This window comes from Podarcis pityusensis (genome assembly GCF_964106645.2).
Source record: "Podarcis pityusensis genome assembly, chromosome: 17".
Classification (NCBI taxonomy): Eukaryota; Metazoa; Chordata; class Lepidosauria; order Squamata; family Lacertidae; genus Podarcis; species Podarcis pityusensis.
Window position 1 is genome coordinate 9,928,853 of NC_138042.1, and position 17,280 is coordinate 9,946,132.

Here is a 17,280-nt window from a genome sequence, read left to right on the forward strand (position 1 = left end):
GCCTCTCAGTGTCTGTACATCTGCCTCCATAGAGCACAGTGCAAAGTACCACCTCCGTAGCAAACTGACAGATAAAGGGGTTTAGTTTTCTTGGCCATGATCAATCATTTATTGCTTAAGTGTAAACCTGCATGACATGAGTGATACAGCTCCCCTTTGTTGGGCTGGAGATTCTGAAGTTCGCTTCCATTGCAAATTGTAAGGTATTTGTCAAGGGACAATAGTACACTACTTTAGAAAAGCTGCTTCCAGTGTTATTGTGGGACACCTCTTGGTTTTGTAGAAACAACTCTTCTAAGTTGTTGAGGAAGCTTGTGGGTAGTTTCTGCAAAATGCCTATTAGCGCTACCATTGCACTGTTGTACAGCGTTGTGGTCTCCATTAGGTTTGCCCTCACAACAACCTTGCAGAGTAGGCCACACACCCCTCCCCAGTGCTGTGGATATGAAGCTGAGAGGCAGTGATAGCCACTCACCTAATACCAAGCATGAGTTCCTGGCAGAGCCCGGTTCTCCTCTCACTGTTGCCTATTGCCTAAATATGACTCCTTATTTGTGCATGTGTGCACCTCAACTATTGAACATATCTTCCTCTGTTCTAGACCGCAAGGGAACCTGGAATGAGCGCAAGAGGAAAACATACGAGCGCATGAGTGTTGGGGAGGAGATGTGCAGCTTCAGCAACTTCCGCCCAGCTACCCTCACCGTCACCAACTTCTTCAAGCAGGTGGGAGGCTTGGAGTCTGGGCTGTCTGGACTGATTCATAATATCACTGTCTTTTGGTTTTCACATCTGTAGGAGTGCAGCTAACAGGACCAGAGATTTGCAGGCAATTACCTGTTTGTGCTAGAGAATTTTGTCTTTCCTCATAAGAAGCTGTGATTCTTCTTTCATTGTTTTCCCCACTCAGCATAAAATGATGGGAAATGGGTTGAAGGTGGGGTATGGTCACAGCCCAGGGCCCAGCAGGATTCTGCGCCTTTATTTGCAGGATTCCTCCTTTTCTTAGAACTGCAAGATTCTCAGGCACTTTCCACAAGAGTCTTCAGTGCATGTTCAGAACTTGTACGCTCTAACAGAGCTTTAGAACCTTGACAGAACCTTCAAGTGACTTGCAATTTATGACTTTGAAAGTTAAGTTGTATACAATGAAGTATACGTTCTGGCAGAGTCTTAAAATGAACCTGAGGAATATCGCAGGTGCCTCTCACATCTACTTGTTTGGCAACACTTTCTCTGTAGTGGTGCCCCAGTCGTGAAATTCCCTGTCCCTAGAGGCTTATGCGGCCTCTCTGTTAATGAGTTTCTGATGTAGGTTAAAATCCAATTCAGGGCATCAGGTGAATTGCTTTATTTCAGTCTGGTGTCAAGATTTTATCGTGTACTTTACTGTTCAATCAATCATTTGTAGTGGTTTAAGACTGGATTTTATCCTATGTATGCTTTGATGTGTTTCCTTGTATTATGTTTTTAGACTTATTGGAAATAGTCCTAGCAGTGCAGTGTAATGGACAGTCTATACATAGGGTTAATGAGTAAATTGGAACAAGTATTGCTAGAGCAGTGCCACATCCACTGAGGGTCTTAATGCCACTGTCTTGGTGGATGTTATTCTCCTGTTCTGGTTCAACTCTCCCCTTCTCTTTTCCTCTCCCCCCCCCCCAAAAAAAAACACCTCTAGGAAGGTGATCGCCTCAGTGATGAGGACCTATACAAGTTCCTGGCAGACATGAGGCGGCCATCATCTGTCCTAAGAAGGCTCCGACCAGTCACAGGTAAGGTGGGTGCCTGTAAATCAGCCTGTGACAAGGCACTGCCTCTTGTTGAGAGCTCTGTGGAGTGGGAAATTCTGGAGCTGGTGTTGATTGTGGTAGCCATGTAGTCTGTTGTGACAAAAGCAAGAAAACTCTTTGGCCAGATCCCACTTTTGCCAAGAGCAGGAAATGGTTCCTGAGAACAAAAAGCAGAGAAAAAGTCTGTGTGTGTGTGTGTGTGTGTGTGTGTGTGTGTGTGTGTCTGAGTTTGTGTTCAGTTTCCTCCCAAAGTGAGGCAGAAAGATCAGTCATTACAAGAAATAGCTGTAGGTGCTTCAGAATCCAGTCAAATGAGAGCAAGAGCAAATCAGCATAGTTTATTATTATTTTAAAAGTTTTTAAACCATCCTTCATCATTGTTCTTTGTTTGAGGTGAAGGAGGCCTCTCCATAGTTTCTCTTGGCCATTTCCATTCCTTGTGCAATCTGTGTGTGTGCTTATTCTTCTTTGTGATATAATAGAGATCAGGAAATGCAAGCACCCTAGAACTCTCCAGCCCTCTACCACACATTCTCAGTCTCAGAGGTCTGTCAGTTTTGTCATGTTGGCTTCTGTATGCAAACTCTCCTTACACACCCACACACACTGTTGTTTCTGCCTCACAGCCCAGCTCAAGATCGACATTTCTCCTGTGCCGGAGAACCCCCATTACTGCCTGTCGCCGGAACTTCTGCATGTGCTGCCCTATCCTGACCTCCGAGTCCGGCCCACCAAGGAGATCCTGGAGTTTCCAGTCAAGGAAGTCTACACACCGCACACAACATACAGGTAGGTTTAAAGCAGCTTTGCTGCCCAGCGGGTGCAAAAGCAGCTCTGTTTTGTGTGCTTTGTGGTGCTTAAATTCCATGCTTTTCAGCTCTGATCTTTTCAACCTTGTGGTACTGAATTCCTCTGTATTCTGAAGTGGCAGAAACAAATGCTACAATGGCAAACTGATATTGGTTGAACAAGGTATTGGTTGCAGCTTTCATTCCCTCTCCTTCTCCACCAGTTCATCTGTAACCTGTTTTTTCTTAGTTGCCAACAAGCTGCCTCCCTTTATAGGAAACTCCACTCAGGACTTCCACTCATTATCCTAGCCCTCTGTGAATAATGTGTGTTGACTGCTTAAAACTGTGTGCTCAGGAACAAAGGGATGAGTTTCTCCTTGGTTGATCTTGCAGTTCTCAGTACTAATTTTAAGTAAACTGTGACAAGCTGCCAGCTTCCTCCCATCCCCTGTCAGGCTGCAGGTTGCTATGTAGCAATATGACCACAGGGTTGTCAAGAGTTCAGCACCAAGATTCTGGCCTTAAGTGTTCAGCTGCCACTGTCATCATACTGAATAATGACCCAGATCTTTTTCGGCGCACAGTAGATAAAACTGTAGTCCTTTGGCAGCAACTGTTGCGGCTTCCTTCCAGTGTCTGATCTGGTGAAGCACTAATAATATTGTACTCTCATTCCTGGTAAGTCCTGGCAGCCAAGGCAGTATTGCAGCACAGAATGCCCATCCACACTGAAAAGCAGATGTTCAGTGTGTACACATAATGCGCTCTGCATAATGAGATCCATCTCTGATGCAGCAGTCAGTAGCCTTGGGTAAGGCGATGTAGCTTTCCGAAAGGTTGCTTGTTTTGCTGAGACTGCGACTTTTCTAAAGATTCCTCGGAGGACTCACAGTTCCTCACTTGAGAAGGTGAGGATCTACATATTTAGATTAGATCCGGCAGGTGTTGGAGAGTTCTCGTCATGAGGCTGGATGATTCTTCTAGCCTGCTGCTGATCTCCTCCTGGCCACCCTGTGGATGCTATGACACAATCAGCCATGTTTCAGGACAGGTGCAAATAGTTGCCACCAAGCCGCTGTGAGCAGAAGGTTTTCTGCTCCAAAAATCACGATCCCCTCTTTGGCATGAATGTTGCCGTGGTGTCTCTGTCCAGGTCCCCCACGTTCAGCTTCACAACTTTGTGGTTCTTCATCTGGAAACAAGGACAAGTAAGGTGGCATTAAGCAAGCGGATCTCAAAGATCAAACCTACGTTCCCTCAGGTGGACTTCCTTATTTGTGGGCCCAGAGGCCTGGGCTCTTAGCGTATGTCCTCGTCTTTGCTTTCTTAGCAAGTTAGAGGCAGGTGTGTTGCACTTTGTGTCTTGGGGATCAGACTTGTTTCTTCCCTCCTCTGGTACCCTCCCATGATTATTACTATAGGTTAAAAAAAAGAAAAGGTAAAGGACCCCTGGATGGTTAAGTCCAGTCAAAGGCGAGAATGGGGTTGCGGCGCTCATCTCACTTTCAGACCAAGGGAGCCGGCATTTGTCCACAGACAGCTTCCGGGTCATGTGGCCAGCATGACTAAACCGCTTCTGGCACAACAGGACACCGTGACGAAAACCAGAGCACATGGAAACGCTGTTTACCTTTCTGCCACAGCGGTCCATATTTATCTGCTTGCACTGGTGTGCTAGGTTGGCAGGATCTGGGACAGAGCAACGGGAGCTCACTCCGTTGCGGGGATTCGAACCGTCGACCTTCCGATTGGCAAGCCCAAGAGGCTCAGTGGTTTAGACCACAGCGCCCATTACTATAGTAAGGGTACTTTACAGTACTGAGATCTTGGCATGAGTGCCCTGCATCAGAAAGACGGTTACCACAACTAGCAAATGGCAGCAGCTTTGAGCCAGGAGCTGCCCTTATCACAGCAACACACTAACTTGATCTTTGTTTATGAAATGTCCCCAAGAAGCACCTCTTGCCTTGCTAGTCTTTGGATCCAGAGCAGCTGTTCTGTCTGCCGAGCCATTTGCTGCTGCTGCTGTTGGGTAGCTCTCAGCAGGGACCAGATGGTGAGATTCTGTTGTTGCATGCGTGCCTGAGGGGAGATGATATTGGTTAACCGAGAGGTGGGGGTTCTTTTATCCATTGCTTGCAGTTTCTGATGTTTTAGACCCCTTAATCTCAGTCTGCAACCCTGGGGAATTCCTCATCTCATTTTTCAACCCTGGGGACTCCTAAACCATGACTTCATTCACTTCCCATTCTGGGCCATCTATTCATACAGTTACCTCGCCTTCTCTCTGCCCCTTCCCTTCACAACCAGTGCAGAATATGATCCCTCTTCAGCAGGACTGTGCCATAGGGATGTTTTCCGGTTGTAATACAGTCACAGTTTCAGCCTAGTACTCTCCTTGGCCCAAGAGGTCAATCCTGGAGAGCTGTTGCAGCCATTACTAATGCTTTCTGCAAGGGCTAACATTCTCACTTTACTAGCAGTGCTAATAGAGAGAGGAGTGTGGTGCTCTTATGACAAGTTGATATCAAGAGCCAAGAGGAGACAGAAGTACTACTGCTGCTGCTGCTGCTTACATGCAGGTTTCCCTCTATAACTTAACAATAATTTATTATTTATACCGCGCCCATCTGGCTGTGTTTCCCCAGCCACTCTGGGCGGCTCCCAACAGAATATTAAAAACACGATAAAACATCAGACATTAAAAACTTCCCTAAACAGGGCTGCCTTCAGATATCTTCTAAAAGTCAGATAGTTGTTTATTTCCTTGACATCTGATGGGAGGGCGTTCCACAGGGCAGGCATCACGACCAAGAAGGCCCTCTGCCTGGTTCCCTATAACCTCACTTCTCGCAGTGAGGGAACCGCCAGAAGGCCCTCAGAGCTAGACCACAGTGTCTGGGCTGAACGATGGGGGTGGAGACACTCCTTTAGGTATACTGGGCCAAAGGCCGTTTAGGGCTTTAAAGGTCAGCACCAACACTTTGAATTGTGCTTGGAAACATATTGGGAGCCAATGTAGGTCTTTCAGGACCAGTGTTATATGGTCTCAGCGGCCACTCCCAGTCCCCAGTCTAGCTGCCACATTCTGGATTACTTGTAGTTTCCAGGTCACCTTCAGTGGTAGTCCCATATAGAGTGCACTCTAGTAGTCCAAGCGGGAGATAACTAGAGCATGCACCACTCTGGCGAGACAGTCCGTGGGCAGATAGGTTCTCAGCCTGCATACCAGATGGAGCTGGTAGACAGCTGCCCTGGACACAGAATTGACCTGCGCCTCCATGGACAGCTGGGAGTCCAAAATGACTCACAGGCTGCGCACCTGGTCCTTCAGGGGCACAGTTACCCCATTAAGGACCAGGGAGTCCTCCACACCTGCCTGACCCCTGTCCCCCCAAAACAGTACTTCCCCTCTTGGGAGTAAATAACTGCCTAGTCTTATTTATGCACAGCGCTCGGAGAGCCCTAATCCTTACCCTCTCTGCCTCTCCACGCACACCCCTCCCTGCAGTTCATGCTGTTAAAGCAGACGGTACCTTAAAAGAGATTTGGATAAGCTGAAAATAAGCTTATGAGTTTAAAACGGGTTGGGATCTGGCTTGATATTTCAGAGCAATGAGATCCTGCCACTGAGCTTTCGAGCATCTGTGTGTTGCTTTTGAGAGAGCTGGAATGTTACACTGTGCTTGATGTGAAGCTTTCCTAGCTCAGGCCTGGATGTGAGCTTTGGGGCCCCATCAAGCTTGGCTCAAAGAGGAGGAAAGGGTTACAAGGCTCCCAAATTCTTATCTGGCTTTGAATAACACAAATTCCCAACTTAACTCCTTCTCACCCAGCCAGCTCTCAAAATGACATCTTCATGGAGACCATAGGGGTTCTGTCAGGACTTCATCTGGCCATGGGAATTATTATTGTAGAATCATAGAATTGCAGAGTTGGAAGGGACCCTGAGAATCATCTAATCCAGCCCCTACAATGCAGAAATTACATTGGCTCAGCTGCAAATCACAGCTTTGCATGGCACAAAGAGGTTCCAGTAGGGCTTTTCCTGATCACGCAGTGCTGTCAAAGGCTTAGAAGGTTCCATGATCTCTGGCTGCCTTTGATAGCAGTGCAAATGCCAGGCAGCGGCCACTGAGGCTTCTGCTGTCCATGCCGAAGAGTTTGCAGGTAGTCGGGATTGTGGAGGCTTGCAACCTCCTAGGATCCGTAAATGGTGGTGAGGAAGTCCCCACCTCTACTGGGACATTTGGAGTAAGACAGTCCCCATCACCGCCAGTTTCTTTCAGGGGTGCGGCCTCTTTATCTTCCCCCTTTTCTCTCCCTGTGGCTGCTTGACTAAGCTGAACCATCCTCCTCGGCAAGTTCCCTGTGGCTGCTGGCTGACTAGCTAGAAGCCTCTGGTGGAGCTGTGGTTTCACTACCAATTGGATGCCTCCTCCTGTGGAGAAGGCCCATTCAATGATTGCACCCTCTATGAATGGAAGAGCTAGAGGGGTGAGGGGCAAGATTGTCTATATGAGTGCATGTCCATTGACCTATGCATGAGTTGGTTCATTACTGTATCTGTAAGTTTGAGTGTAGTGATCAGTGGGGCTACATGGAGATGGCTTCTCATGCTGTACAGATTAGCTCAGAGTTCACTTGTCTAGGCACTTCTTCAAGCCCTCTAGAGATTTTGGAGAGCAGAGTGGCAGAAACCGCAAGGGGGCCAGAACAAGTGACTTAGGGTGCCACCTTACAGAGGAGAAGGTGGCGGATTACCTTCAAAGCAGAAAATTCCCGTCCCTTATTTTGGAAACCTCGCTCTTCCATGACAGCCAGCATCCCTTCAAGCGCCTTCACTTGTCGCACTAGGTCCTGCTGACCCGCAAGCATCTTCTGCAACGTTTCCTTGTTGCTGTGAGCCTGTTGCCATCTTGCCAGGCTCTCATCCTATCAAAGAAAGAGCAGGAATGGTGGATGAGGAAGACTGACCAAAGGTGCTCTCTGATGAAGATGGGACCCTGGGGGTGTGGACTAGGTAGGGAAACTTAACATTGTATGGTTGGAAGATTACAAGATTGAATATGGAGCTATAGGTGTAAGCCCCTGCCTAGGTTTCATTATTCATTTGTTTTTGTTTTTAAATTGTAAAATGCTTAACACAGAATATCCAAACTGTGGACAAGAGCATATACCGCATTGGCCTGAATATAAGCTGCACCTTTAAAATTGGAGAGGGGGAAATGTAAAAATACCCAAATATAAGCTGCTCCATTTCTTGCTGCTCCTGGCTGCATACTGGGGGGGAGGGGGGGAAGGAAAGCCGCATTGTGTTGCTGGCAGCCTTTCCACTTCCTCGCTGTCTCCCTTCCAGGCCTTGGGGGAGAGGATGGGGGACTACATGTGGGGCAGGCACCGCTTTGCCACACTCCTGGCGCTGTTTGCTCCGCGCTCCTGGCTGCATACCGTAAGGTCACGAATATAAGCCGCACTTTAACTTTTCACAGTCGGAATTTGGGGGGAAAGGTGAGGCTTATATTCAGGCCAATACGGTAATATAAAAACCAGCCAGTAAGCAAAATTACAGTGCACAATAAAAATCCTCATTTTAAAATAAAAATCCTGCAAACTGAAAGCAACAGTTCAGCTGGGAGGTTTTTTTAAAAAGGAAAAGTTTTCAACAGGCATCTGAAGCAAAGGATCATAGCTGCCTGTCTAATCAGCAAGGGGGGGGGCAGCATTTCATAAAGCTGGTCAAGGCCCTGTTGTCCCACCAACAAAATATGGCTACCGCTTTGCTCTAGTGTAATGCCTTTTAATCTGGGCTGGCACTGTCTTCCCTCCTTCCCCTGCCCTTATAATTTAAACACAGTTACCTCCAGCCCCTCAACAATCTCTCTGATCTCTTCCTGCTTCTGCTGGGCTCTTTGGGTCTGACAACGCAGCTCCTCCAAGCCCCGCTCGTAGAAGTCGGAGCTGCGTCTGATCTTGTCAAGCTTCTGCGTCGTGGACTCGTAGAGGTCACTCAGCGTGCTGGCGAACTGCATTACCCCGTAGAAAAGAATATTTACCTCCTGCGGAGCCGCTGGCTGCTGCGGGCCTGTGAGGATAGGGGCAAGCATGGCTGCAGAAGGCAGCAAGATACTCAGGAACAGGAAAGTCAGCATGGCTGTGACTTGCAAGCCAATGGAAAAACCGAAGGAAGTAAGCCTGCCGCTTTATATGCAGAAGCGAGGGAGGGGTCCGATGGGGAAAGAGATGATTGAGCTGGACTGAGCAACCCACTCCAGCATTTAATGAGCCAGCAGTATTTTAATCCTGGGCTCTCATCCCACACTTAGCATGGGCACAGAACTTCTGACCTGGGGCAACAGAGTTGCACAATGCTGGCAGATGGCAGCTTATTGCAGAGGTGCAGAGGCACCTAAAGGCTAACTTTGGATTCTGGCACCTCTTAAGGGTTGCAAGAGGTTGTGGAGAGGGGAAGGTGGCGTGTCTGTCCAAATGCTGGCTATGTTTATCCTGGCTGGGCTGTGGGATGGAGCAACGTGATGTAATCCGCTGCCTCTTGGAGAGGGTGGCATGAAGGACTGGCGTGATGCAAAGACTTGGTGCTCCAAAGGTCTCCTGCTCTTTTACCTTTATGCTGCATCTCTTGCCATTTCTGTGTTCTCATCCCCCGCTCCATGCAAACACTTTCTCTCTGCACGATGGTGAGCTGCGCAGGATCCTATGTTCTCATTGCAAACTCAGTCTCGGAATGTGGATCATTCTGTAGCCAAAAGGGCACTGCTCGTTTGCAAAAGGGAGACATGAGACAAGTTGCAGAAATGCAAAAATAATTAGGAGTAAACTAAGTGGTGGAGGCGGGGAGGAGAAAGGATCCAAGACAGTTTGGTGTGGACTGAGCATGCTCTGTGCATATGGAACTCTGACCAACTGCAGGCGGGGAATGGGAGACCAGAGGGGCAGGAAATGGAGTAGGAGCTGTTGATGGGCTGAAACTCTGAACACAACACATTTTAAGATATCTGCAGAGCCTGTGAAAATCCCTACTAAGTTGTTCCTTAGTCTTTGAGTGCAACTGGTTCCCAGCAGGTGTACATTGATTTCTTTTGCAGATAAGGAAAAGGTGTTCTGGCAGTCGCATCAGTTATGGGTCTCTCTGCCATGTACACATTTGCTGCCGCTCTCCCTCAGAACTGTAAAGATTCGCCTTCTCTTGCAGGAACCTGCTGTATGTTTATCCCCAAAGCCTGAACTTCAGCAGTCGTCAAGGTTCAGTGCGGAACATCGCGGTGAAGCTCCAGTTCATGGCTGGAGAGGACCCTGGCCAAGCCATGCCAGTGAGTGAGGCAAACTCCCTGTGGCTTCCTTACAACTTTTGCAGCTCCACTGGTCTTCTGGAGCAAAGATCTAGGTTGTGCTGTGGGGGAGCAAGGGAGCATCTGAATATAAGAAAGGAAAACATAGAGCCCAATATGCCATTTTGCCCAAAAGTTTAGTCTCCTAGCCAGTCCCTCTCTGTATTTTGAACTCTCCCATTTCTCTTAATTATACATAGTTTTGGGGGGAACAGTTTTGCTAAGCAGATTCACAGTTTCTACTCTTGTGAGGCCCTCTTGGGTCAAGATCCTAGTCCTCATCTGTGGGAAAATGTAGCCACATCTGTGGCAGATCTAAGCCTCCGGGGGTGGTGCTTTCATGCTAAGGGTGGGCAGCTGGTGATCTTCCATGCTGAATTCTAGCCAATGACCGAAGTAACTCCTTCTGTAGCCTCCCTGGTTCAGGTGGCAGATGCTGCTGTCGCCACCACCCCTTTTAGTTTCTCAGGGGGATTAAGGAGAGGGCAGTGGCGTTGGTGAGTCTCTAGCCAATGTGGAAAAGCGTTGAGACATACCAGGTAATTTTTTTTGTAAGCAAACATTGAAAATTGCATAACCTTTCCAGGTGCCCCTTTGACCGTCGCGTCCTCAGGCTCCCTCCCTGTGGTCTGCTGGACTTCAGCCTCCCTGTCTCTGACTAAGTCTATTTCTGCCTTTCCTAACAACCCCAGGTCATCTTTGGGAAATCGAGTTGCAGTGACTTTGCAAAAGAAGCTTACACAGCTGTTGTATACCATAACAAGTGAGTCCTAAGTAACTATGGCGGCAGTACGGGATAATTGTTGCAAATGAGGCACGGAGGGGAGAGTTGCAGCTTTGATCAGGATGCACAGCTCCCTGAATAAGGAACCAGCGGTCTCCCAAACTAACTGCCTCATAAAAATAAGCATTGTTCTCCTGTGCAATCTTCTTCCTGGCAGTTTTCTTTCCCAGGGAAATTAGAAATTGTCTGATGCATTCAAGAGCAGTTGATCCCCTGTGGGTGGGTGAGGCTTAGCCAATGCTGGCTCCTGGTGGACCACTATGACATCCCTCTTGTATCCTGCAGGTCCCCTGAGTTTTACGAGGAGTTCAAGCTAAAGATCCCAGCCAACCTGACAGACAACCACCACCTGCTCTTTACCTTTTACCATATCAGCTGTCAGCAGAAGCAAAATACGCCTTTGGAGACCCCAGTTGGCTACACAGTGAGTGCTTTCAGAATCCATGGCGTTTTGTAGCTCAGAAGCCGAGCTCATGTGCAGAAGCTCCTCTGTTCAAAACCCATGTCTCCGGTGGCAAAAGATTTCTGGTAACTTTAAGACTTTGATGAACCCATATCCTGACACTGTGGAAGGCCTAATAATAATAATAATAATAATAATAATAATAATAATAATTTATTATTTATACACTGCCCATCTGACTGGGTTTCCCCAGCCACTCTGGGCGGCACCCAACAGAATATTAAAAACATGATAAAACACCAGACATTAAAAACTGAGCTGCCTTCAGATGTCTTCTGAAAGTCAGATAGTTGTTTATTTCCTTGACATCTGATGGGAGGGCGTTCCACAGGGCAGGCATCACTACCAAGAAGGCCCTCTGCCTGGTTCCCTGTAACTTGGCTTCTCGCAGTGAGGAAACTGCCAGAAGGCCTTCGGAGCTTCACCTCAGTGTCCAGGCTGAACGATGGGGGTGGAGACGCTCCTTCAGGTATACTGGGCCGAGGCCGTTTAGGGCTTTGAAGGTCAGCACCAACACTTTGAATTGTGCTCGGAAACACACTGGTAGTCAATGTAGGCCTTTCAGGACTGATGTTACGTGGTCTTGGTGGCCACTCCCAGTCCCCAGTCTAGCTGCCGCATTCTGGATTAATTGTAGTTTCCGGGTCACCTTCAAAGGTAGCCCCACATAGAGCACATTACAGTAGTCCATGTGAGACAGTCTGCGGGCAGGTAGCGTCTCAGCCTGCGTACCAGATGGAGCTGGTAGACAGCTGCCCTGGACACAGAGAGTGCCCTTCCATCTCCTGTGGGGGATTCCTGTCCTTCCATCCACCTTGAGTAGTGAAGATTTACAAGGTGGGGTACAGTAACAAATCTTCCTTCTCAGCGGGCAAGATTTGATTTGCTGCTGTCCCCTGCTCAGTAAAGGCAGTCTGTGGGCAGGGAGGGGCAGGTGAAGGACTGACAAGGGAAGACATGTCACCCTGCTAGGACTCACTCAGACCTTTTCTCTCTCTCTCTCCAGTGGATCCCCCTCATGCAACATGGCCGGCTGAGAACAGGACAATTTTGCCTGCCTGTGTCTGTTGACAAGCCTCCTCCCAGCTACTCAGTACTCACCCCTGATGTAAGTAGCGGCTGTTGTAAGTAGCCTGGGGAAAGGAGAGTCCCTTGAAGGGCTTCTCCTTGCTTATGCTGAAGTGGGGAATGTTCTCCTCTTCTTTTCCTTGCTGCTTCATCTCCAGCTTTCCTTCTTCTCTCAGTCCTTTGCAGAGACCCTTTAGTGGCATTATATTTTATCCCCATTTCTTCTTTGTAGGTACAGCTGCCTGGCATGAAGTGGGTGGATAACCACAAGGGGGTCTTCAATGTGGAGGTGCTGGCAGTGTCTTCTGTCCATACTCAGGTGAGAGGAGGTGGTGAGGTTTTCACGTTGCAAGGAACGGAATGTAGAGACAAGTAGAAGCAAGACTCAGTTGAGCCATGTTCTTGCATGCCAGCTGGGATTTTTGCTCCTGCATCAACTGTCCTGTCTCCAAGCTTTGAACTAAATTAAAGCCTGATGCTAGCTCACTTTCTAGCACCATGCTTGTGGAAAGCTGTTTGCAATGTTTTTTTAGAAGTCCAAAAACAGCTGCCTTATTTTTCAGTTTGGAAAAATCAAGGAGCATCTCAGAGAGAAAAATGGGGTTTTCTTGGTTACTTCATCAAAACAATGCATGTTGGGAGAACATACATCTGAGCCATTTACCTCTCTGGGGTTTAGGATACTGAGCTGGACTGAACATCAGTTTGGTTCAACTTGGCAATCCTTAATCTTTCAAAGAGAAATTATTAAAGACATACAAAGCATTCTTGAGATAGCACATATCTGTTCTTCCGTTGATGTTGAAATGAATAAAGGACACTCCACATTTAAGAGATGCTTTGAAGTTACACCATAGTTTTCTTATCCTTTATCCTGGCAGGACCCATTTCTGGACAAGTTCTTCACCTTGATCCATGTGCTGGAAGAATACACTTTTCCCTTCCGCCTAAAAGACGTAATCCTCACAGAAAACAACATGGACTCCGAGCTGAAATCCAGTGTGGGCAACCTACGGGTGGCTAGCTTGGAGTCCCTGGTTGTCTTTAGCCACCAGATTCTCAACAAGCTCATCCAACTCATTGTGTACCCACCTGTTATCGCAGGGCAGATTGGTGAGTGCTGTGCTTCTCCTCCTGTTCCACTCCCTATCCCATGGTTACCATTGTCTGGGCCATATTGAGTTCTTTGGTTGAGCATCTGGGATGCTCACAAAGGGTCTTCAAAACCTGAAATTGAAGCATTCTCACATTTTGCACAGTCTTATGGTAAGAGACAGGGTTTTCCATACTGGCATCACTCACTCCAAGGATAGGGTAAGGGAAACATGGGTTGTGATAGAATCCCGGCTTTATAACTCTGGAAGTAGAAGGATGTGTGTTAAAATGGGTCAGCTCGCAGGTTGGGAAGAGTTGAATGAAAAAGAAATACACATAAAACAAGTCATAAATATAAGAGTGCATCATTCAGTTGGTTAAATTTGGGTGGGGTTCCCCAGGAAAAAAGAGACTACTTTTGAACAAAACTCCTTTCTTAATATAAAAGTGGAGGGCTCTTATGTTTGGGGCATTTCAGTATCACAGTTGTTTTAACCATTCATCTACTGACAGTTGCTTATTACTTTTCCATTTACGTGATTGCCTGTGTTGCTGTCACAATTAAATTCACTTCTCTGAAAGATCTGCCTTTTGCTAGGGACAATGTGTTTTGTTGTTTCCCCCTCACCCAAGTCCTCTGCCAAAAACTGAGAACTCATGGGAAGGGGAGAGGTATTTTCTTTCAGGTTCAAGAACCCCTCCTGATGTTTCCCACCCCACCCCACATCATACTTTAAAGCAGGTGTTGGAAGCAGTGAGCAAGAAAGATTTACGATGTGCCTTTCTTCTTCTAAAGTACAGCATGCAGCAATAAAGAAGACCAAAGTCCCATTTGTATCTGTATTCTTCTGCGCCTAATTCTAGCTACAGCTGCAGCTTTCTGTGTAGGGATTTCTGAAGGAAAACATTATTTTTTGGAAACACATTCACTACATTTTTGGCACAAGGTCAACCTTCTTCCCAGGTTAAACGTAGGGAAGTGTTTTCTTTTGGTTTTTAGTTTTCAGCAGCCTGTGCATTTGTTGTTCGAGGAGCTAGAGATGGGGAGGAAGAACTACAAGTGGTAGACCTTGCAAACTGGGCAATAAAAAAGCCCGCATTTGCTCCTTTTTTCCAAATTTATGCACGCCCTAACATGCTATGAATTCCCAAGATCAAGCAGCCTTTCATCCTTCTGGTTTGCTGAAAACCATCTAACCTTTGCTTGCCCTTTCTGTTCCAGTGTTTGGTGTTTTGAGCCACCTTTTGGTCATTAACACAAGTCCACACATCTCCCCATTTTCTCAGTGAACCTGGGCCGTGCTGCCTTTGAAGCCATTGCCGTGATGGTGAACCAGATCCACAAGAACCTTGACAGCAGCCAGGACCAGCATGGCCACAACCACCTGCTGGCCTCTTACATCTTCTACGTTTTCCGTCTGCCTGTGGCAGAGCCAGGCTTACCAGGTATAGCACAGAGTGTTTAGTTCCATGTGTGTGAAGGAGGAGGGAGGAGCAAGTGCCTGGCTGTCATTCATGTTGCCCTGGGTGCCATTTCCCTGGTCTGCAACCCAGGCGCTCCAGAGTTATGGGAGATGCCCAGCTCCTTGTGCTGATAGCAGTGTGTTTCTGTCCCAAGGAAAACAGTGGCCTGATTTGATCGGCACCCAGCTGACACTGTGAGATGTTTGCAGTCTTGGAGTCGAGAGGCAAAAATGAGCCGCGCGCCTTCCTTCTCTGCCTACCATCTCTTTCCTTCCACTTATTTTCCTCCTCCCTCTACCACCATGAAATTAGTCAGCAGTTGCCTGCCCCAAAGGGATAGATGGGCATGTTCAGGGAGGTGCCTAACTTGGCTCCATGAGTTTCCTCCCAGGAAAGGTCATACGTGGGACAGATGGGACTTCTGAATAATTTAAGGCCAATTGAAGCGGATGAGTCATAGCAGTAGCTTTTAGGGACAGAGTGCATAGCCCAAAATGGAGCACGACAAGCTCAGGCTGATGTGCTTAGTGCAGGGGTCGGCAAATTTTTTTGTAGTGGGCCGGTCCACTGTTGCTCAGACCTTGTGGTGGGTGGGAGAAGCGGCATGGGGGGGGGCTGGAAGAAGAGGCGAGGGGGGCAAGTAGTCCTCCTCCACATGCCCCAGCCCCAGCTGCTGCATTTACCTTCCCAGGAGCTGCTGCCGCTGCCGCCGCCACCACCACCACTGCTGCTTCTTATGGATAGGCAGAGCAAGCTCGTCCGCTCCACTCTCTGGCCCACAGGAGTACCAGGGTGGCGACGGCAGGAGGAAGAGGCCGAGCGGCGGCAGCAGCTCTGCCAATCAAATACAGCACCTGGTTTACCTCAGCATGGCGCGGGGATGTCTCTGCCAATCAAACGCCGCTGAGGTAAACCAGGCGCGCCGTTTGAGTGGCAGAGCCGCTACTGCTCGGCCTCTTCCTTCCATTGACATTGCCGGGAGTCTCGGCTTTGCGGCAGGTTCCAGCTTCATGGTGTGGGCCTCATCCAGGACCCAGGTGGGCCTCATCCGGTCCGGGGCCCATAGTTTGCCGACCCCTGGCTTAGTGGCTACTGGAAGCTAGTCCATTAGGGCAAATGGGGTGCTGCCCTCATTTCTTCCCCCAGCCAACCCCCAACTTACAACCAGCTGGCTCTCAGCTTCTTCCTCCTTTGTTTCAGTGCCTCCTTTGTAGAGCTCAATAGGGAGCAGGATGGAGACTTGGAGTTAGTTGGCTTCACCCATCATTGACTCCACTTACTGTTGACCTCCAACCCTACTAGTCTCAGTGCACATCAGCTGTCTCCCCGCCTCCATGTAATAGTTGCACCCCCTTTTTTCGGACCCTAAAATAAGTCTCCAGAGCATTCCTCGCATAATAGTCACAGGGGGTGTCAGTGGGACGTTTTGTTTTGCTCTGAAGTGTTTTGTTTTGCTCAACGGCATTTCCCTGCTTTTGTAAATGGAATAGCTCTTGGCACAGCTGTTTCCCACCCTCTTCCTGTTCCGCTGCGGGCCCAGGCTTGTCTGCGGGACCTGCCTGTTGGCCAAGTCAGCCCTCAGCCGGTGGAGGTTGAGGCAGTTTTGCACGGGGAGCAAAGGCGGTGGCAAGCGAGGAGGCCTGGCTTGAGAGCCAGCGATGGAGGAGAAATGCAACAGCAGCAAGGTCCTGTCTGGAGGCGGGCAGCTGGGGCCTGTGGATGTGCCCAGTGCCTGGTAACTGCCTGAGTGGCAGAAGGGTGCATGCCTGCGACAGGGCCTGTGCAGCTGGCCTCCTGCTTCTCTGTGTGGGGCTTGCAGGACCGGGTTAGAGACCTAAGCTAAGCTATGCATTTACCGCATTTCACTGCGTAATGGTCGCCACTGCATAATAGTTGCACCCTGCTTTTTTGAAAAGAAAAATCATCATTAATAATGTGACCATTATGCAGTGAAATATGGTACTCTCAGCCAATATTAACAGTATCACGAGATCTTCATTCTCTTTGTATTCTTGACAGGGGTGGGGTGAGAGGAATGAGCTTTATTGGTGGTAGTGAATGTATGTATATGATGGAGGAGGTTTTTAGAGCACCCCCCTTGGAAAAAGAGGACCAATCACTTCCCTTCCATCCCCAGCCACCATCAAGAAGTTCTGATAGTGAAATGACGTCATAGTAACACTCTTAGTGAGATGCATAAGGGGAGATTATTTGTTGCGGTTTGCAGGAGATGGTGGGAAAGACGTGGCACATATTGAAATTGGTGAAGGAAAGTCCACTTGCTTCGAAACAGGCTTGCTCTGGTGAGGGGAAGAGAGACTTTGGTCCTTCCCCACAGCCATGGTCATACATGTGAAGGCCATTGCACAGAGCACTGAAGGCAGTTCCTCTTCCCAGCTAGCAGCCCTTCCTGTTCAGCCAACACACTGTGACGGGTGGTGAACACATCCTCCTTAATCTCAATTCTGTCATC

At 48.3% G+C, this 17,280-nt stretch overlaps 2 protein-coding genes across 7 annotated transcripts in view; one reads left to right on the top strand and one right to left on the bottom strand.

Moving 5' to 3' along the window:
* DOCK6 (dedicator of cytokinesis 6) overlaps positions 1-17,280 on the top strand; it is a 99,611-nt gene that overhangs the window by 34,056 nt on the left and 48,275 nt on the right. For all 4 annotated transcript variants that reach the window (XM_080988022.1, XM_080988023.1, XM_080988024.1 and 1 more), the window contains exons 12-21: positions 602-726; positions 1,682-1,775; positions 2,420-2,582; positions 9,798-9,915; positions 10,626-10,696; positions 11,003-11,141; positions 12,187-12,288; positions 12,481-12,567; positions 13,130-13,361; positions 14,631-14,789. In XM_080988022.1, coding sequence (XP_080844148.1) covers positions 602-726; positions 1,682-1,775; positions 2,420-2,582; positions 9,798-9,915; positions 10,626-10,696; positions 11,003-11,141; positions 12,187-12,288; positions 12,481-12,567; positions 13,130-13,361; positions 14,631-14,789 — 1,290 coding nt within the window. The remainder of the gene's footprint in view (positions 1-601; positions 727-1,681; positions 1,776-2,419; positions 2,583-9,797; positions 9,916-10,625; positions 10,697-11,002; positions 11,142-12,186; positions 12,289-12,480; positions 12,568-13,129; positions 13,362-14,630; positions 14,790-17,280) is intronic.
* On the bottom strand, positions 2,591-8,836 carry LOC308466968 (uncharacterized protein). 3 transcript variants are annotated; one of them, XM_080988366.1, is made up of 4 exons: positions 8,446-8,836; positions 7,349-7,519; positions 4,551-4,666; positions 2,591-3,776 (listed from the first exon to the last, which is right to left on the bottom strand). In XM_080988366.1, exons 1-4 carry the CDS (start codon positions 8,734-8,736, stop codon positions 3,773-3,775), a joined length of 582 nt encoding a protein of 193 aa, XP_080844492.1. In that variant the 5' UTR covers positions 8,737-8,836; the 3' UTR covers positions 2,591-3,772. The 3 variants fall into 3 exon arrangements, with proteins under 3 accessions (XP_080844492.1, XP_080844491.1, XP_080844493.1); XM_080988365.1 differs by having other exon boundaries at positions 4,544-4,666; XM_080988367.1 differs by lacking the exon at positions 4,551-4,666.